Below are 22,488 nucleotides of genomic sequence, written 5' to 3'. Positions count from 1 at the left end.
ACAGTACGTGACATGTGTCTGTCCACATGGGTACTGAAACCATGAATAGGACAGGTACATGTGGTCATAGCTGTTCTGATCAGCTCCCAATGCACTTGGGAATAAATTAAACCTTTACACTGTGTCTTCTACATGCACTTTGTGAATTATGCCCCTTATTATTTTACAAATAGAGGTTTCTATAACAATAGGGCTAAGCAAATTCTAATAATTCAGAATGGAAATCTCACTGCCTAATAACTCAGCCATCATCCTGCAAGTTGACATTTTACATTAAAAATGAACAGTGCAACTAAAAATATTTGTATACATCAGGGGTGCCCAAACCCCAGCCCAAGGGCCACTTGTGGCCCTTGGGGCTCCCAATCTGGCCAGTGGGGAGCCCTCAGTCTCCAGTGAACCTCTGGCCCTCTGGAGACTTGCTGGAGCCCGTGCTGATCTGATGCAACTGCTCTCAGTGTGAGAATGACTGTTCGACCTCTCACTGAGCTGTGGGACGAGGGCTCCCTCCACTACTTTCTGTTTCACATCTGTGATGCACCAGTGGCAGCGATGGAAAGGCTGGCCTTGCTTTGTGCAAGACCTTTTATAGGCCTTGAGCTACTGCAAGACCTTCATTCATCCATATAAGGTACATCTCTAATATATTCGTTTATGTAAATTTATTCAAATTTTAAATGTAAATTAATCCTTTTTTTTTTCCCGGCCCCCGACGCAGTGACAAGAGAGATGATGTAGCCCTCCTGCCAAAATGTTTGGACGCCCCTGGTATACAGAAAAGGTATCCCTGCTGCTAACGAAATCAAATATTGCTTTAACTTTCCTATTCCAATCAATTTTACATTACAAGACAAAACCAGTTGCTTAAAGTTTAGAATTTTCTAAATTATCTATGCAAATAAATTTATCCATTAATTTTCTGGACATAAACCAATCAGTAGTTGATCTCTTTGAAGATATACACAAGATCAAAGCATTTGATTTAATGCTCAAGGCTATTTGTACACAAAAGAAAAAAAAACTTCAAATATCTCAGCACTGATTAGAATCTGATTCTGCAATAATCAGAATAAATGCCTGCAAAAAACAAGCCATATTTCTCATAACATATTTTGTATATTACATGACACAACAAATGCAATACAGCTTACACACTAATGAGAGTGTCTCACCAAAGATTCTTCAAGTTCTCTCCAACAGACTAAAGTTATGAATAACCACAAAATATCACAATTATTAAAGCACTGTAGTTAACAGTCACTGCAGTATTTTTCTCAATTTTCTCTAAAGTTGAGGAAAGAGCAATGAATAGTTTAAAATGCAGTCTGCTTCATGATGATGAAAACTCCATATTCCATTATTGTACTTACCTATGGACATAATGTAGCTGATGTACAGAATCGATCGCTATCACCATTTCAGCCAAATAGAAGCGAGCCATCTCTTCAGGTAACCGGTCTTCAAATTTACTGAGCAATGTAAGCAGATCTCCACCAACATAGTAATCCATAACCAGGTACTAGAACCAAAGGAAACAGAAAGCACTTTTTAATTTACACAAGAGAGCAAATACGCAACAACTACCACAGAGATGGGGTATGACACACTGTTCCTGTTGCAGAACAGTGTTTACCACTACTGAACTGCTGCATTCCATTCACTGATAAAATAAGGTTCTGAAGGAAGTATGGGACTGTCCTGCTATGAGAATCATGTCTATTCTTTGGCATAGAGGTATTGTTTTCCAGCCTCCCTCTTTCCCCATAGTACGCTCAACACAGCAGTATGCTCCAAGCACAATGGCTTGCACTGCTTAAGACTGGAGTTAGGCAAGAAATGCAATGCCCTGCTTAAATACGATACAGAAGACAACAACAAGACAGTCAGGTGACATCTTAAGCTTCCAGTTACATTTCCGGTTACTCAGTTCCGTTATGATCACAAAATATTTGTGCATTTAGATTTTAGAGATCGAAAGAAGGGCTATGCATGCATGAACAACACACACAATTCAATACTACAAGTTAGAAAAATTAATAAACTTCAAGAAGTAAAGTAACACTTACTAAATAGTTTTCATCCTGGAAGGCATAGTGCAATGTTGTAATCCATTGGTTATCTCCATTCACCAATACATCCCTCTCTTCTCGAAAACAAGCTGTCTGAAGGGTAGAAAATATTTTAGGTACAATTTAGTGCCATAACCAATGTATATTTATTCAAACAGCTGGGGGGAAAGTAGGATTATGATGCAGGTTCTTTTTCTTGCAGCCAGGGTCGAGTCTTGCTCATTCAGAGGGTGTCCTACTCCTTATTACACAGACAAAGAGATATTCTCACTAGTCCAAAATCTGGAAGCTTTTAATTGGCTTTTTGTTTTATGGGAACGCTGAATATGTACGTATTCTTCATTTAACTTCACTTGGATTCCTATGAGATTAGTTTATACACAACTCAATCATTTCTGCTCTCTAACTATCAGAACAAATATATTCTCTTTTGAACACTTTGGGATATTATTTATTTAATGTAATATTACAGTTCTTTTAGATGAGGGCTGATGTGACTGTAATGCTCCTAATTGGTATACCATGGTCCCCAGCATAGCCACATTTAAGAGCTGCCTGAAACACTTTTGGATATGCTTGTTTGCAAGTAAAAATGATGTTGGGTGCATCCCAGGTGAGCAAGGCCCAGGCCTGACTTGCGGTGTTTGGTCAGGCTGATAGCTAAGCAAACATCGAACCCGATAAGATCAAATTTTTGGTTCTACAGAGCAACCACCATTCTATCTGGTTGGCACAAGAGAAGCCTCGTCTGCCTTTTTAGAAATTCCATGATTGGTCAACCCTTGCTTAATCAGCAGCCCAAGTTTTAAGCAAAGCCACATCCTGGGAACTTCCTAGTTTTGAAGCAAAGTTACAATAACCTTATGCATCACATGATGTGATCAAACAGTACATGCACAGCAGGTAACCTGCAAAGTAACAGAAAGTGCAGGGTGCAGCAATTTTCCAGTGTCTGAACTCTGAGATAGGTAACTAATACTGTACAAAGAAATCTGTCAGCATGCAGAGATTGTGGTGTGTAGAATGAACAGGACATTTTTTTTAAACACGTTGTCTAGAAGTTTTTACACCATATGACATCATTAAATAACAAGTCATCAAATACCCAAGGTCAATCAGGGCACAAAGGCGATAGCACTCACCAGGAACCAGTATTCCACCACATGGAGACTTTCATATGACTATCATGAATGAAACACCTAGCATGATACTGTTACACCTATGAATTTGTTTAATCCCCTTTTAAAGCAGTGAACATAAGAACATAAGAAGAGCCCTACTGGATCAGGCCCAGGGCCCATGTAGTCCAGCGTACCATATCCCACAGAGGCTCAACAGATGCCCCACGGAACATGCACAAGACCACAAGATATTTGCATCTTGATACCACCTCCCTGCATCTAGCATTCTATTTATGCTCACATCCCCCAGCAAAGACACCAGATTTCAATTGGCTTTAGCTAGTGGTACTTTAATAAACACAGTGACCAATTTTTAATGCATGAAACCTAATTTGCGGTAGGTGAAAAAACTGCCATTCACGTTCAATTTGGATGATAGAAAAAAAGTTCCTATCTGGCCCTCATAAAGAGCAACCAGTTAATCACAGACTGAACATACCCATCATGGTTTGTATCACGTGATGGAGTTTTCTTCCAGAAGTCTGTTCTGTTTTAAAGGCATCTGAACTGGATGCCATAACCACATCCTGTGGCAAGGAGTTCCACAGACTAATTACACGCTGGATAAAGAAATATTTTCTTTTGTCTGTTCTAACTCTCCCAACACTCAATTTTAATGGATGTGCCCTGGTTCTGGTGTTTTGTAAGAGGGAAAAGAGCATCCCTTTATCCATCCCCTGCATAATTTTGCTTCTCAAACTGAGAAAACTGTCAAAAACATTTGGGAGGGGGTGTTAGGTATGCAACAAAAAACTGAAAATATTGTTTTAAAAAAATTCCACAAATTCTTGTAATCCTATATAGTCCTTTGAATTTCTGCCTATGAAACTAATATTTAATGGGCCAGATTTGCTTTAGCCAGTTGTTAAGTTTTTTATTTTTAACCAGAAACAAAAGCATTATCTATCTTAGGGTTTTTATAGAAATAGTAACTATAGGTGTGCCTCCATATCCACAGGAATTCCATTCCTAAAAACCCCACAGTTAAGTAAAACCATGGATATCAAGGAATGCCTCCCCACCCTATGGAGACGAGGGAAGTTAGTCAAAACCACAAGTGATGTTTTTAATGCCTTATAAGTCATTAAAAATGTCACTTCTGGTTTTGACGAAAAACCAGAAGTAGCTTTTTCTTGCTGTACAGCTCATTCTGAGCCTGGCAAAGGCCACAGGTGGACGCGTGCAGCCTCTGCTTGACTCAGAAGATCCTCCAGAGACAAGGGGAGCAGAGGGGGCATGCATGGACATGGACTCAACCCACAGATAAGTGAAACCATGGATACGGAATCATGGACACTGGGCCCCCCCCCCTGCACCAATAAAGGGTCCAGGAACGTACCACAGTATACATGAGGAAATTCAGTTGCATTTTTAAAATCCCACTGTTTACATCTGAATGGAACCTAAATATCTAAACTGCCAATCAGAACTCATTAGTTGGAAAATCCATCATGCTTTCAAACGCTGTCTTGAAGCAAGTGAAAACATTATGTGGATGCATGTACATTACAGACACACATTATGGGCTCAATCCTATCCACCTTCCCTGGAAAGTAGGATAGGATTGGAACATATGAAAATGTATATCAGTGCAAGTATCTAAAACGACCTGCAGTACTTCCTCTTTATGTTCTTATAATTATTTAAACTTTTGAATGTTTTATTTCCCTAAAGCTAGGCAAACTAAAATGTAAAGTTAAATAATGTTTTAATGTACCCTGTCACAGTTAGTATGAAACCTATTTTTGGATATAAAACTAAGGCTGTAAATAGCTTCTGAACTATTTTGTCCATCTAAGCTATTTAAGCTACTCTTCCCACAGATCCAAGCTGGATTTAAATCTTAAGAGAAAGATAAATTAGTGATGTAGGATGGAACACTTTCCACCACTACTATTTTTCTCTGGAAAATCTACCATGTCTAAAAGTGCATTGCTTCATAAAATTAATTAGTAAAATGAATACAATATCAAACAAACTGGGCAGTTTCAACATTGTAATTAAATTTTTTAGACACTCTTCTATCTACACATTCAATCAATGCACACAATGATAAAATAAAATGATAACAATGCATTTTCTGGGTATTCAGGGCTCTTCCCAGATACTAACTTGATGAATTCCTTACGACAACAATGTACATACTATTGTTCCCATACTGCAGCATATACAGTAGAAGAATATTATGAAACAAAAATATACTAAGCCCACATTGTTAAGTTAGGCACTCTCTCCTTACACTACTGTGTTAAGCAATAAATTCTATCCTACATTTTTTTAAATAAAGGAAATAGAGTGCCTTGAATATATATTTAATGAATCTTACCTCAGCTCTTTTCAGCATCTCCCATTTATTTAATATTTTCATGGCAAATACCTTATCTGCATTTTTCAATTTCACTACTGCAACCTGAAAAAATAAAATTACAATACTTTAAAAATATATACTTTAGTACTTCAAGAGACATCTAGTCTTGTCCACATACCCTTTCTAAAAAATTGGGTAAGCACCTTCAAAATTTAGTAGTTCCTAAAAAGTAAACCCAAAGATTTTAGAGCTGACTCACATCGCAGCACAAGGAAGTTAGCCTCACAAGGACTTGAGAAGTGCATTTTAAAAGTGAGTTGACCAAGTGATGGTGGTAGCCAGGAGTACCATTTACATCTTTAAAATGTAAACTTGGTGGAATGTAAACTTCCACACTTGGTGGAAACTTCCGCTGGCCATTTTAAAGAGGTCCATGCTGGTCATAGGCACCATTCTGAAGGTCCCTGCAGCCTCAGAAGGTCTCTGCATAGCTGATAATGAGAACAGAGGCACAAAATGAGAGAAGGAAGCAATTCTGCTTCTCGCAGATACGGCAATTTGCAGACAGTGAATTGCATATAAAGAGAACTGACTGTAAATGGTGGAAGTAGGTGGTGGAAGAGTCCCTAGTGGGAAAGAAGGGGAGAGATTTTTGTACAAGTCCATCCCTCACTAGTATCAAAAAGGGAATTCCCTCATGTGTTATTAAAGCAGGTGGAAGTTAGAATTCCCTTTGGCTTTATTTAAACAATTGTGGGAGGGGTCTAAGAGATAAGCAAGTTGATAGATTCTGCCTCACTTGGTGTTTCATCAACAACAACAACAACAGTATTTATATACCACTTTTCAACGAAAAGTTCACAAAGCAGTTTACAGAGAAAATCAAATATCTAATGGCTCCCTGTCCCAAAAGGGCTCACAATCTAAAAAGATGCAACACCAGCAGACAGCCACTAGAAAAGACAGTGCTGGGGTGAGGTGGGCCAGTTACTCTCCCCCTGCTAAATAAAAGAGGAGCACCTACTTGAAAAAGTGCCTCTTAACCAGTTAGCAGGGGTCATCACCATCATCCCCTGTGGTCCCACACACATCACACCAGAATTCTAGATTTGTTAATATACTGTTATGTTCATCTGTTTTGCTGTTCATTAATTTCGCATTTTATGTTTTTACTAAGGAAAGCTTTGTGCGGATTTCAAGTTGGAAAAACACACTACAATCCAGCTATATTACTACAGTAAATAAAAAGTAAAAGTACAGGCATGCCCCTTAACAGCAGGGATTCCGTTCTGGAAGTGTCCCCCCCCCCCGACAGATAGCTGAAACTGTAGATACGGGCAAATGCCTGCCCCCACAGTCTCAGGGACAGACCTCTCCCGAGGCTAAGAGGGCAGAGCATCCCTTGCCCCTGGAGGGTCCTCTGAGCTCAGCAGAGGCTGAGGACGTCCATCCCTGGCCTCTGCCGAGTTCAGACTGAGAAACCACTGAGAAACCAGAAGTGACTTTTTAATGCCATAGAAGGCACTAGGAAACCTGGGGATGCCTCCCCAGGTCTCCCAATGCCTTATAAGGCATTACAAATGTCACTTCCAGTTTGTCCGCAAAACCGGAAGTCACATGTTTTTAGCCTCAGAGATCAGTCTGAACTCAGCAGAGGCTGGGGACAGAAATCCTCAGCCTCTGCTGAGTTGAGAGGGCACTCTGGGGGCAAAGGGAGCACAGTTCCCCTTGCCTCTGGAGGGGGTGTGCATGCGGTTGTCCACACTGGGGAGGCCCCCAGACTCAATTCACAGGTAAGTAAATCTGTGGATACAGGATCTACGGATATTGGGGTCCCCTGTAAATTGGAATTCCATAAATTCATGCCCCATCTCCATGTCTGCTACTCTAGTTTTGTTAATAGTACCACAAAGCACAACGACATTTTCATCATCAGTTGGTTGCTAGAAAAAACTACTTCTTTCTCATAGATTTCTCATACTATGCATTGCACAGCACGTACTCCAGAAAAACTACAATACCATTTTGCAGTCAATTGCAACAACATCATGCCTTCTTCTTCATCTCTGGGCATCCTGAGGGCATTTTCTGAACTAATGAATTTCACTTTCTTTGAATCTTTTCTGTCTGATTTTCAGCAAGGAGAAGACAAACTCTGAAATAAGGTTGACCTCAACCTCTATTAATTTCCTCCACCTGCATCCATTCTCCCTTTCCCAATTAGTATTCTAGAACTTATAAAAGCCATTGAGCAAAATCAGGAGACGCAGTAATCAGCATCACATGAACCTGTTCATTATGGTGTATTTAATAACTCTTTGCACACATGCAAATTCTGTCATGTGACTGACTTCACTTTAAGCTTGCACTGGAGCAACCTCTCTCATAGCTGAATTTTGTCTAACAGTGCTCACATCACGGAAGGCTGCAAGTGAGTTATACAGGGGGCAGGAGGTTGCCTAGGGTGAGGGCTAACCCAACTTAGATATGACTCACTGGCACAAATGTGTGTGCTAATAGCAGCACACTTCTTTAATTGATGCTTAGGCTTACCAAGGTTTCTCAGGCCATCCGATGTGCAGCAAACAGAGAGAGCGAGAGAGAACATTTGAAGCAGGGATGTTCAAACATGCTAGCACTGCTTTCTCAAAGGACTGTGAGGAGAATCAAGTTGAGCACGGCTCAGTCCAAGCAGGATTCCTACCTCGATTCTGTTTGCTGCTGACCCTTGGCCAGTCCCCTCTCCCCCAAGACTGTGCAGGTCTGGTTGTCTTTTGCAGTGCAAGACCATCAGGACCAGTAGTGCTCATGACCTCAGGCTGCAAAGCCCACAGCCCAAAATGGCAAGTACAAGGGAAAAAGATCTTGCTCTAAGAATCTTCAGCAGTGGGTTGCCTCTCCCCCCATGTCATTTTTAGAGCTGCAGGATCTTGCTTGTTTAAACCAATACAGAAGTTTTACCTCAATTTATTTCAACACGAGAAGTTAAAAGATCTGTAAATTCCAAGAATTTATCTACGGAAAAATGTGGGCTTTGAGTATCAAGTCTGCTAAACAGACTGCACAATATCCGATAACCTTCTAGACCAGGGGTCTCCAAACCCCGGCCTGGGGGCCAGATGCAGCCCGTGGCGAGCATCTATCCGACCCACAGCCAGCCTCTGATCCTCTGAGAGCCTCTGGCCCAGTTGACCAAACACAACCAGAGTTGTGCTTGTGGGGTGGGGGAATGGGGGTCCATTTAAGTGTGTGTGCTTTATTTCTTGGGCTGTGTTCGTGCTTGGAGAAGTCCTGGACATTTGAGCCCATTCCTTTATTCATTCATCTAAGTTTCATCTAATATATTTATTTAAATTTTATATTTAACTTTTTTTTCTGGCCCTCAACACTGTGCCAGATATTTGACGTGGTCCCTTGGCCAAAAAGTAGAGACCCCTGTTCTAGACCACTGGACCACAGGTCCGATAACCATTCTAGACCACTGGAAAGCTCTGGGAGAAAATGGTTCCCAGTTAACCACATATTATAAGCAACACAAACTCATTATTTCAAATCAGGTATATATATGGGTACCATCACTACCCATGCCCCAACCCTGCACTCCACATTCCAAACTCTATTACACTGACCCAAGGAAACACAAACGTGCACAGGCACAAGAAATTTAAAATAAAAACCCAATTGCAGGGATTTACTTTGGCATTCTTACCCAGAAAGGACTTCGACTTGACCTCTTCTTTCAAAATTCCCTGGCTGTTTGCCCATTGCGTCTTTATCCTAGGCAGTACATCCCTTTTCCAGAGATTATTTTTATCCCTGGTTTTAGTACACCAACACCATGAAGGAAAGGGAACAGCTCAGAGGGAGGAGCTCACACAAAGAGCAGATATAAACATTATGCCAAATGTCACAGACTGACAGAGCAACCTTATGCATACTTACTCAGAAGTAAATCTCATTATATTCAATGACACTTACTCCCAGCAAAGTACTCACAAGATTGCAGTCTGAGATGGTATGATGCTGAACTGTACTACTTCAGAAAGCAGATGAAGAGGGAGCACATTTTTGCATGCTCCCTCACATAGAAGGCTACCTCCATGGAAGTAAACCAGCACATTTCATAGTGATTTACTCTGTACGTTTCTCATGAGGTTACTTGCTAAATGCAGGAACTTTTTTTTTTTTTTACACAAGCAAAAAGCTCCTTCCATTTGCAAAGAAAGCATCCTTTGGCACAAAGAGCTTCCAATGATGAAAGTGCCAACTGGGACGCCACCCTAGGATTATTTCTACTATGGTTATGCAGAAAGATGCTGTCACAAAAATTGATATCATATCTATCCTGTGAGCTAGAGACCCAAACACCAAAATTAAGGTTGAGCCTTGCACATTCTCCATCCATTTCAGAACTTGTTTTTTTGGCTGCAAGATAAAGAATGTTCTTTAAAAAGCCCTGTAGCAGATAATAGCTTCATAAAAGACATGTCATACAAGGTTCTTTGAAAAGTTCAAGAAACTATGTCAAGCTGTAACAGCACACCGAATTCTTATAAAAGTGTAAGGCAGGAACTGTAAGACCAAAAGTTGGATGGAATTATTATTAGTTCCCAGAATCGCCATGGTATAATAATCAAGTCTGGCCTCTTTCACAATCTTACACTTGTAAAAATAAAACAGAATCCAGAAATATATTAAAATGAGAGGACAGCAGACAAACTGTAGTTTCATCTGTTCTGAAAATGGACAAGTCTTTCACCAGCAAGTCATGTGTAATGCATTTCTCATCTATTTACATCTGGTACAGATTTCCCAGGACTTTTGCTTTTAAGAATTTTACCACTCACAACAATCTACTCTTATCCCAAAGGCCAAACATTCCCTAGAAGTCACCAGAGGCTACACTTCGTAAGCACAAAGCTGAAAGGTAAATGTGTTGTCTAAACTCAAACAATCATATGTATCTGTATATCTGAACTATTAAGAAACTGGTGCTTCCTATGATAATTAAACTCAGCTGGCAACCTTCAGTCTTGAAAGACTATGGAATCGCACTCTGAATGGTGGTTCTGGAACAGCATCTAGTGTGGCTGAAAAGGCCTATTCGGGAGGGACAATCCCTTCCACACTGGGAGCAAGTGTAGCCTGTCCCTGGTCTGTCTCCCTGGCTATGGGCCTTCCTTCTTTGCCTCTTTGCCTCAGGCTGTTGGCCAAGTGTCTCTTCAAACTAATTAAACTAATAATTAAACTACCGTATTTTTCGCTCCATAAGACACACCTGACCATAAGACGCACCTAGTTTTTAGAAGAGGAAAACTTACTTTTAAAGTAAGCCTGCCCTCCCCCTGTGGCGCCTGCGCAAATGAGGACCTTGCCCCCGGGTGCAGACCTGGCCCCCTTTGTTCTCCACCTGGCCTCCCCCTGTGGTGCCTGTGCAAATGAGGACCTTGCCCCCGGTGCGGACTTTGTCCCCAGTATTCGCTCCATAAGACGCACACACTTTCCCCCCCACTTTTTGGGGGGGGGAAAAATGCGTCTTATGGAGCGAAAAATACGGTAATGTTGCAATAATTAAACAGAACTTTGTTTCATATTCCACATTATAAAACAATAGAATGACATTTGCAATTGAGTTGAAGGTGTATATATATTAACATAATAGATTGGTGCACCATATTTTTTCAAGTACTACACAGAACTGGAGAATATTGTTGTGACATAATTACTGGGAAACATCAAACTGGTAGCAGGCACCTGAAAGTTTGTTTTTCCAACAAAGGGGGGAGATTACCGATTGAAAGCCCTCACTAGATGTGTTTGTTTCTGGTGAGCAAGACAGGACCACAGCTTAAGCCTTAATGAACACAATGGACTTACTTTTGAGTAAAATAAGTAACACCTCTAGCAATCAACACAGGATGGAGTGAATTATTAATAGTTAGAGCTGGTAATTTGGAGGTCTCTGTGACAGAAGGGTGTAGCCTTTTCTCTTACTCAGTTTAATATCCTCTCCAGTATGAACTCTTACAGTGCAATTCTAGTCACATCTACAAAGAAGTAAGTTCTACTTTCAGCTTACTATCATGTACGTGTCTTTATGATTGGGTCCTTACACACTAATTATTTACCCAGTGAATGAAAGCTATAACAATTTCAGCATGTTCAGAGGATGAAGAAATGAGAAGGTTAGTGGGGTAGCAGAGATAGAAAACCAAAAAGGTAAGAGAAAAGCTTGTAAGTGTTTCTAAAGACACTGGAAATGTCATGCTTCATGTGCATTTTATTGTAGACCATAGATTTTTCTAGGCAGAGGCCTAGATAGATTTACATTGACCATCATAAGGTGGTTACTACCAATAATTCTAAGAGATAATATAAACTACACTCCTGAAGGAATTAAGTTATGATTATTTGCACTGGTGAACTTAGAGTTGAGTGGGGGAGTAATCATAGTCAGGGAGTGCCATTTAATTTTGTCAAACAGAAGTAATAGCTTTGAGTAAATAAAACATTGTGAGGCATCTGTGCACTAAAACTGGGATTGTTTACAATATAAGATGTAGCTCTTTAAAAATTCTGCAGTGTAATTCCTTCCCAGCATTCAAACTGTTTAGTAAAATGGAAATTTCCCTCCAAATTACAAAAAAAGGAACCAGAAACTGACATGCATTAGCAGAATGTAAACATCCCTCTGCAATTCAAATATGTTTAATACAGTAGTGCAGGGGTTCCCAAACTTTTCTGAGTGATGTCTCCCTTGACCTACTGGGCCACAGGCAGTGGCTCCCCATTAGGGCTACAATCCTACACACTGTATAGGGTGGTGGGTTTTTCTTGAGGATTCCATGGCTCCCTTGGTTGGTTTCTGCAGCTCCCTGGGGAGTCACAGCTCACAGTTTGGGAACCTAGCATATCAGAGCACTATTTTACACACTTCTACACACTGGAAAAACAGAAAACAAAAAAAAACAACAACCATTTTACATGAGCTAGCCCCCCTTTAAACAATTTTAATGAAAAATGCCTGAAATTCAGCAAATAACCCTCAGCATGCTTATTGTATACCAAAAATGACAGGCAGGACACTGCACAAAGCAGGAAGGGCCCTGTGCTAATATTCTTCAAAGCACAGCTGACCTTCCAATGATTGTGGTCAAGAACAACATTTTTCAGTGAAAAAACATTATTCATTTTAGACACAGTGGAGAAAATGACATTAATCACGAAGTTCACAATCTCTACATCAATAATCTACACCATTTACGTCATAACATGAACATCATCAGAACTTCATTACACACAAATACCAAACAGCAAACACTGCATGTACTGACAATCTAAATTCTAGATCAGTGTTTGTCAATGTTTGTCCTCCACTGTACCATTTCACATGGTCCACCTATACTAAGTACCACCAGAAGTAACTGTCGAAGACAACGTCAATTACTTCTGGGTTGGAAGGCCAAATGCAAAGCAACAAACACCAGTAAGAGGCTCAGGGTGGAAAGGTGCTTTTTAGGATACAGAAAAGCATGCTTTGGAGACTCTTGCCGTTGTTTGTTGTGTCATGTTCCTGGTCTCATTGTCAGATAGCAGGGGTCCCGCAAGTACCACCAGACATCACCTCAAATACCACTGGTGGTACCCATACCACTGGTTGAGAAACATTTTTCTAGAGCCTTCAAGTATAGCAACACCAACCCTTGCTTCTGAACACTTCCATTTCCATCCATCATTTTTTCTTTTAGACTATGTTCATTTTTTGGCTAAAAACAGCTGGAAGTGAAGTCACTAGCATTTATGTGTTCACAACTTTTAATCATTACCTTATTATTCTTAAAGTTACCTTAAAGTTATTAACTTCTGTATAATGCTTTTAAAGTCTCAAGAATGGATGGCTCCTTTATTCCAAATTTAAAAGCTCCACTACCTCCCCTATTTGCCACACAAAGATGGCTGCGCCCTGTTGCTTTCTCTGAACAGGGAAATAGGACAACATTATTCATGGAGGCGGACATATTTTCTAGCTCTGAGCTCACAGGACTGATAGCTAGCAGAACGAGTGCGCTAGAAGGTGAAAGCGAACATGACCCTAGCATGCTGGAAAGAGAAAAAAACAGCTCTCTAGCACTTCTAGTTCTGGAAGCTGAAAAACAAACACAATCTGGCATCTACAATGCTGCAACAGTCATATCACAGGTCCAAGGTGCCCTGGGAAAAATAGTTCTTTAGGGTTCTTTGACTCCATAGGTGGCAAAGAGAAAATGGCTGGATGGAAATAGTGGTGATGCTGAGCAACCTCTAAAATGAATCAATATGCACCAGGGTCAAAATGTGGAAAGGTGTGGGCTTGACTTTTCTTGGGGAGAGGCATTTTGACCTTACAGAATTAGTTTTACCAACTCCTAAATTCAAAATTTACCCCATCATATCAAGAATATACATGCACACAGCACTTTCAAAAGCTCTCCAACTTACAACAGTTAAATCAAGGGGGAAAAAATCAAATGATAATCATACACTCCCCCCCCCCCCCCACAACAAAGTCTGGTCACTCTGATTTATTAAAACTGAACAAAATGTTTTTTTAGTTGTATTTTTCCTCCATGAGTAGTCTGTTAAAAATGCTTGGTATGTGCTGATATAAACATTTCGGTTTTAGTTTGAAGTCGGGGGGGGGGAATAGCCAAAATCCTTCTTCCAACTGTTTTCCATATTTCCCACAAACAGTAATGCTATCTGGCTTGCTGTCAAACTCTTTCTGCCTCTCACAAGGTTAGCTCTCATGTGCTTGTAACATTAACACATTTGCCTTTTCGTCTTCAAGCATTTTAATGGCTGCAGCTATCTGGAAAAGAAATCTGTTAACAGGTTCCTACTACTTCTTGGATGAACAAATATTTAAAAAAAGAACACCAAGAAATACTTAGGAACATTAAGGAGTCAGCTGCTTGTTGCATCTGCCTATAAATGCAAGGACAACATTTATATACATTTAAAGAGTCAGACTAACATAAACAATGTTTTCTTATAGAAAAGTATCTTTATTCTAAAACAAAGTCTTGGAGTAAAGTGACACAGAAAAAGAACAGCTACGTCCAATTTCTCTTTCTAAATTAAGAAATGTCTGAGCTCTTTGTGTCACATCAGAGGGATTTCCCCAGTAACTATATCCAAGTAAGCAGACTGCATGTCTGACACCAAGGAACTGTAGTTAACTCCTATCATCTTGCAGCCCTCTAGCCTTTGGCAAGGCAGGAGATTGCCATCATCCCCTTCCCGGCTCCTCTGAATCCCACAACACATCTCTGAGAAGATCTCCATTTGGTTTTTGAGATTGCCTGAAAGACCTGCATTAGCTCAAGTGTCTCATGAGGTGAACATGTGATTCAAGACCATGCTGACCATAGCTTATGAAATCACTGGTAGAGATGTATAACTTTTCTGTGAAATGTGCTAACTGTTTCAATACTCTTTTGGCTTCTTCAGAATTCCTCAAATGGCTTTGCCTGAGGAGAATTTTCCAAATTTGTTTTAAATTTCACATAAGGAACATTGTTGGTGGCAACAACAATGATGAATGATAAAATTTTGCTATTTAACTTTTTTGGTTTAAACTTCAGATATCAGTGACTGAATGCTAGTGGTTTTATCAACAGTGGTAGTAGCAGCAGCAGCAGATTTGACATCAGTTGTTGAGTGCTGGATTTTGTTAAACATTAAGGAGAACTTCCAGATGGTAAGAACTATTCAAAAGTGGAACAGACTGCCTCAGAAGGTAGTAGGCTCTCCACAGTTGGGTGACTTTAAGCAGTCTGGATAGCCATCTATTGGAGATTTTGCAGCTGTGGAAGACTAGGTGGTTGGGCGGTCCAGATGAGTATTTGAAACTGAGCCTGAGTTTAGTCGCCAAGGACGGCCAAGCATAAGTAGCCAAGGGACCTCCCCCTAGCATAAGTCAACAAGACATACTATTGTGCCGCCAACATCACCACCTGGCCTGGACAGTGAGGGTCAAGGAGGAAACAGAATTTCCACCCTACCTTTGTGCGGCCACTAGAGGGCATGGAAGACTTTGGATGACATTGGCAAGCACTTTTCAGTCTGCCCTTGGGCCCCTCTGTCATGGATGCACACAACTGTGCAGAGGTTTCATCTACAAATTTGACTATCCAGTAAAATCTCCAGATCATTAACAAATGTTAAATAGAGTGGAACGAAGACAGATCCTTGGGGAAATCCCACAGCTTACTTGTGACAACTGTCCTCTTTGCCCTTATCCTTGGCTTACTGTTACCAAACCTTAAGAGAATTTTCCTTTGTGATTTTTTTATTCTACAATTAAGAACTGTTAACTTATGTTCCTGTTATTTTGGCTTGGACACTGGATGCAGTAAGAGGGAAAACAAAACTGAATACGGGAAATGCCTGAAGAACTCAATCAAATTAAATGCTCTTAAAAATCAATCTGGGAGTGATCTCACTCTATGACAATGCAACCAAACTCCAAATTAAGCAGGATCATACCCTGTATTGAAACCCACAAGAGTTAGAGACTTTAAACAACTACAGACTCAAGGGGCAACTGTAGAGAAGGACTTTCAGGTAATGAAATCACCCAGTAATTGACTGTACACAGAAAACTCTTGAAGGAGACACTATTTCTAGATCACATTGTTAACTAAGAGCCCAATCCTGAGCTCAGTGCCACAGCTTCGTGCCGTGTTAGCCCAGCACCAGCTGGTGCTGGGCTAGCGCCGGGTTAGCCCAGGGCAGGTGCCCAGCCTCCACCACTCGGTGGTCTCATGGACCACTGAGCCGTGGTACGGTAAGTGGGGGTGGGAAGGGGCAGGGAGGAGGCATTTCGGGAAGGGGAGAGGCCAGTGGGGGGCGAAGAGAGGGTGGGGGGAGGTGTGATGGGGAGGTAGGGGGCGGTGTGCCGGGGTACAGAGCGTGGAGGGAGGGAGGCGGGTTCGTGGAGCTCTGCTCCACAAGATCCAAGGCGTTCATGTGGGGCTCAGCACCCTACACGAATGCCCTTACTTTTACCATTGCTGGGCTGCTTCCCTTACCCGGGAAAAGGGTACAAAAGTCCCCCTCTCCCAAGGTGCTGCCTCAGTAGCCCAAGGCGTGCAGGATTCAGTGGCAGCTGTTCTCAGTGCTGCCGAGGCTGGGTGCCCCGGGCAGCTCAGGATTGGGCTGCCCGATGATAATTGACAGTCCACTAGTCCCTTTACTAAAAACAGTATATAAACCAACCAGGTACTGAATGAAATAAAAGGGAACCTGAACAAATTAAAGAAACCTGCCAAATAGTAGGAACAATGTTACTACTTCACAATGCCACAGAGGTGACCTCTGTGAACAAACTGTACATACAGTATTTCCACAGTAAAACTAAACTTTTATGATAGAATGTCTCCAAGTAACTCTTACCTCCCCAAAGGCTCCTCGGCCAATCACCTTCAAGATGTCAAAGTCTTCTTTATGCAGTCGCATCTGTTTCACTTTAGATGTGAAAGGCTTGGCTGAAACAAATGAAAATATCAATCATTTCAAAAAGCATAGTAACAATAATGCATTAACAGCCTGCATAAGACAATTGTTACAAAATGTAGAAGAGAATCCAACATCTGCTTAATCCAATTCAGGGTTTTGGGTTTTGTTGGCATGTTCATGGCAAAGAGAATTATGAATATGTATAAAACATTTCATTACATTTGCAATTGGTTTGCAGTTAATATTCACAGTAAAACATTTACAGTCCTAGAAGGTTGCTCATTATTGAACAATTTCATAGAGCATAACTGGAAACAACCACTCAACTCCTTATCTCAGATAAGTACAAGTTTAGTTGTACTCTCCTGATCCGGATACTGCGAACAGCATGGAGTTAAATACCTCCTCCTCTTATCCTGCTGTTCTCATCAAAACTGGAATTCCTCACAGCTGGTATAAAGTTGGAAGATCATATTACAGATCTCCCACAACATAACTGTTTAATAACTTTCATAATTTTGTATGAAATAATATTTTTTTTAAAAAAGAACAGTGGAAGAGAGGCAGCTACAGATGGATCATACAGGGTTGTGAAAAGCTGCACCTACCGAATCATCCTAATCCAGTCACTCTTGAGATCTTATAAAAAGCACCAGTGGAGATAACAGAATTCAGAGCAGTCTCAAGACATTACGAACACAATCTATGGTAAACTGCCCTTCAACATTTTACAAGAGGGAACCCCAGACCCAAGCCATGTCAGACTGGTGCCTGAGGTACACTTGAATTCTACCCCCCTTTCCTTGTTTATTGGCACACACAAATTAGCATATACCCTCCTTTAGCCTCTTCTGAGCTAGATGCAGACCGTGCCTGGTGATGAAGAGGTAGCAGAGGTGGAGGATAGGTGGAAACAGAGGCAGGATGATGAAGGCAAGCTCCCCTCTCCTTCTCCAGCTCTGCTGCCACAATCTTTGGTAGTGGTACTGAAGTCTGTCCCCTGCCCAGCTTGCCCACTCACTGTCCCTTCTTCCCTTTTGCTCCTCCATCCTTGCTGTGCCACTCTGTTTTGAAATAGAGCAGCAGCAGAGCTGGGCAGAACAAGGTAGTCAGGAAAAGCATCATCCACGTCCAAAAATGGAGATTTCCCCTCCCCTTTTTCAGATGTGGAATGGTGCTTCTCCTGGCTTCCTTGTTCTGGCCCCCCTCTGCAGTTCTATTTTAAAGAAGCAGAGCTAGGATGGAGGTAAGCAAGGGTTAATGGGGGAGCATGTTCTGCCAACTGCAGAGGTCTCCAATGGACACAGGTGAATGCCTGCACCCATCTGCCCACCTCATAGATGGGCCAGCCTTGGGTAACCTACATCAACAGCTCAAAACGATATGCAAACTCAAAGCATATAAACTTTACACCAGCTGTAAACTAAGAGAGGTCTCATATATAAAGGCAGGAGGTCTGGTCTAGAGGGTAGAGCCTCCGTTAGCCCGAAGATAACATCAGAAGGTCGCCAGTTCGAAAACACCGGCAGCTCCCTGAACGGCTGAGAATGGCGAGACCTTGAAGCAGCTAACAAGCCAAGCTGAGTGATTCCATCTGTTCTTGGTGTGAGCAAGAAGCGTCTTGGCTGCCCTCCATGTGAGAGATGGAGCTGCTTGTCAGCCCATGTGGGAGAACTGGAGACCAGAAGTGAGACCAAACCAGGAAGATTCACTCTGAAATGTTGTTGGTTCTTGAAAGAGAGTACCTCTATGATTGTAAAAATCCCCTTGAGGGATTTAGAAATGCCTGCCTATGTAAACCGCCTTGAAGAAAGTCAGAGGAGTAATCCGATGACCAGAAAGGTGGTATATAAATACCTAGTTATTATTATTACTATAAAGGGAGGCTGGGTAAGGTCCCTAATTTCTGTGCATTTCTCTGAACTTGAACATTTTCCCACACATCAGGGCTATTCAAATCTATGGTGTTTTAACACACAGGAGTGCTCTTGCATGCCATCCCTTGGACATGGGAAGATTTAGGACATGGGAAGAAGTCTACTCTTAACAAAATCACAAATATGCCAGGAATCAGAGTAGTTCAGTGTGAAAGCAGGTCAAAAGTTGGTTAATTTCAGTGCTGCAAAATATTCCAGTGTTCCCACAGAAATACTATAAAAACCAGATTTGTTAAAAGTACTTCAGTTAACCAGATATACAGCTCTCTAAATACATCTGTGCTATATTTATTTATGGTGTCAACATATTTTTAAACATGTTTGAGCTACTTTGCAGAAGGAAGACAACAAACAAGGCAATACGTAACTCAAGAGTTTCCTAATGTCACAGATAGAGAAAGAATAATTAAAAGCCCTGGACAATTTATTTTTGAACTATTTCTACAGTCAAGAAGTCATCATCAGCATCTTCATTTGCACCACTGTGCAACCATCTGTACTTTTGGCAACAAAAGAATTCAGAGAAAATGGGCATTGTACAAATGTCTTTGAAGAAATTCTCACCAGCTTCATTGTGCGTTCTTTCTCTCATCTAAGTCACCCATTCATAAGAAAAACCTTGCTGAATGAAATCAATGGTTCATCAAGTCCAGCTAGAGCCAGCATGATGCTTCTGGGAAATCCACAAGCAGATCATGATGGTAACAGCACTCCTCTGTCATTTTTCCACCTTGCCCACTTAAGACTTGTACTTGCTCTGCTCTTGGAAGTTCCATTAAGCTATCTAGGCTAATAAAAGTTGTTCATAAACCTATCTATTAGGAATACATCCAATTCCCCTTTAGTTCCATCTAAGTCTGCAGCCACTGCCACATGGCAGCAAACTCCACAAATAAATTATGCATTATATGAAAGTAGTAAGAGACAGTGCCATATGAGTAGGAGTAGCTCTTTCAATAAAATTGGTGCAACAAAGAAAATGATTCTATACCTAAAATTTTTATTATTTACTTAAAATTTTGTAAGAGTTGGCTGGAAAGTCAGATAGCACTTGTTGAAAAGCCCCCATACTGTCAGAGTCATATAAGCCAGCGTTTCTCAATGTTTGTCCTCCACTGTACCACTTCATATGGTCCAACTATTAGAAGTACCACCAGAAGTAACTGGCAATGATGTAATTGCCAATTATTACTGAGTTTGAGGCCAGATGCAATGAGACAAACACCAGTAAGAGGGTCAGGGTGCGCTTTTTCAAGAACGCAAAAGCATGCTTTGGAGCTCTGCCCACAAAGCCAAGCCTTCTACAGTTGTTTGTTGTGCTGCGTTCCTGGTCTCGCTGCCAGGCGGCAGGTGTCCAGTGAGTATCACTAGATACTACCTCAAGTACCACTGGTGGTACCCGTATCACTGAATGAGAAACACTGATATAAGTCAATATTGCTACTACACCAAGACTTCATGAAGTTCATTAATGGTCAATAGGTTGGAAAAGATAATAAGCAAATATGTAGAATAAGACAAAATAAGATTTATTCCAGGATGGAAAATGGCAACCAATAAGATAATTTTTCTCTGTTATAAACAAACATAAAATCAGTCATTTTCAACCAGTGTGCCGTGGCACACTGGTGTGCCACGAGTGGTCCACAGGTGTGCCACAGGAATGGGGGAAAGTCATTTATTAATAGGGTCAATGGGAGAGGTGAGTCCCCACTGTCAGCATGGTCTGCTTTGTCAATTGTCAAAAACTTGGTGGTGTGCCTTGACCATTTTAGTGCCTTGTCAATGTGCTGCGAGATGGAAAAGGTTGAAAATCACTGCATAAAATGAATAAAATCCTATATAACTGATTTTCCTTGATGCAGTACCTCTTTAAAAACATTACAAACTTTTGGATTTGGAGCTAAATTTATAGAATGGATAAGGACAGTCTATAGATGTCCAAAAAAGAATCATGGTTAAAGGGACATTGTCAGATGTACTCCTCAACAGAATGAAAAGCTGATAAGCAGAGGTTATCATTCTGTTTTTAAACACAGTCTTCCTTTGGTAGATCCCACAATAGCTAGATTTGCCAAAAAGTCAAGTTTCTGCTAAATAATGTCCTCTCCATCTCTTGAGAAAATACCGTTTATAATATCCATATGGTGCTGAATCTATCACTGCAAAATTTGCAGCCTTCATTTTGAAATGTTTCATAAAGACTAAATGGGAAAGTGCTATTTAGCTTATAATCAAAATAATTTTCCTTTGCAGAGAAGTAGAAGACAGCCAATGTAATGCCACTTCTTAAAGGATGGATTCATGTTTTTAGAAATATTATTGCAACAACTTTTGGCAGGTTAAGTTAAACAGCATTATTAAAGCTCATGCTTTAAATAATTACTTAAAACAGCATTATTAAAGCTCATGCTGTTAAACACATCATACTCTGGAAGAATACAAGGCTTCTGCAAAAGCAAATCTTTCCTCATTAACCCTGCAGAACACTTCAGGAGGATTGCACATTTAAATTTAAGCAAGAAAGTCAATGCTGCAGGGCTTGCTGAGTTTGGGAATAAGTTGTGGCAGGATCTCTACTAGGGAAATCAGGGCAGACAGAGAGGTGTCAGGTAAACACACAGAACTGGGACAGAGAGTACTCAGGGCAAACAGGCTTTAGCAAAGGAGCTCACAACAGAATGGAAAAGCAGCACAAAACAGGGAGATTCAAATTCACAGAACATTTAAAGTACTGTACCATCAAGTAACTTTCATTTAATTGTGAGCTATTGACTAACCTGCCATTAACCTCTTTCTGCTTTCTTTTATAGGTGCGGATGGGTAATGGGAAATGAGCAGCCACTTTAGACCAGGCTATGCTTAACTGACAGTCAGAAAGATAAATCTGAGGAATGGGTCTGTCGCACAGCTGAATATACGTTGAACCCATTTGGAAGACTGACTTATGGACCGATCACCACTGCAACTGAGCACTGGAGCAACTTACAGTGGGAAAGTAACATCACAAAAATGGCCTCAGGCTCCTCTGGGACTATGACTTGGACCTGAAAACTAACACAATGAGAACTGATACTGTCTCTCAGGAGATCTGCAAAATGCTACTGCAGTGCAGCATGATGATGGCAATGATGTGTAAGAGGATTTCCCTTCGGCAACCCTTCCTCCTTAATCTGATTATGTGTAGATCAAGGGGAAAAAATAGTACTGTACAACAGCACACACTCCAGTAAACATCACTTTAAACAAAGATAGAAGAGCAAGAGTAATTTAGTTGGGAAGACTGAGCTGTCAAAAACACAACAGGGCAGGAAAAACAAAAAAGAGGGAATGGGAAAGAGGGAAGGAAGTCTTCACACAAACCTATTCCAGAGCCACAAAAAAAAAAGCTTTGATGAAGCTGGCTGCCAATATTCTGTCTAGCAGATGAGGAAAAACCCTCTAGTCTGCAGTAATGGCAGCTGGATAACAGAATGCTATTTGGACCAAGGCTT

General features: G+C 40.9%; 1 protein-coding gene across 3 annotated transcripts in view; it reads right to left on the bottom strand.

Annotated features, from left to right (window-relative positions):
* Positions 1-22,488, bottom strand: part of CDC42BPA (CDC42 binding protein kinase alpha) — a 198,151-nt gene that overhangs the window by 134,663 nt on the left and 41,000 nt on the right. For all 3 annotated transcript variants that reach the window (XM_066618681.1, XM_066618680.1, XM_066618682.1), the window contains exons 2-5: positions 16,995-17,086; positions 5,577-5,660; positions 2,067-2,162; positions 1,371-1,519 (exon numbers count right to left, since the gene is read on the bottom strand). In XM_066618681.1, coding sequence (XP_066474778.1) covers positions 1,371-1,519; positions 2,067-2,162; positions 5,577-5,660; positions 16,995-17,086 — 421 coding nt within the window. The remainder of the gene's footprint in view (positions 1-1,370; positions 1,520-2,066; positions 2,163-5,576; positions 5,661-16,994; positions 17,087-22,488) is intronic.

The sequence above is a fragment of the Tiliqua scincoides genome, chromosome 1 (assembly GCF_035046505.1).
Source record: "Tiliqua scincoides isolate rTilSci1 chromosome 1, rTilSci1.hap2, whole genome shotgun sequence".
NCBI lineage: Eukaryota > Metazoa > Chordata > Lepidosauria > Squamata > Scincidae > Tiliqua > Tiliqua scincoides.
This window is presented reverse-complemented; position numbering and strand designations above follow the sequence as displayed.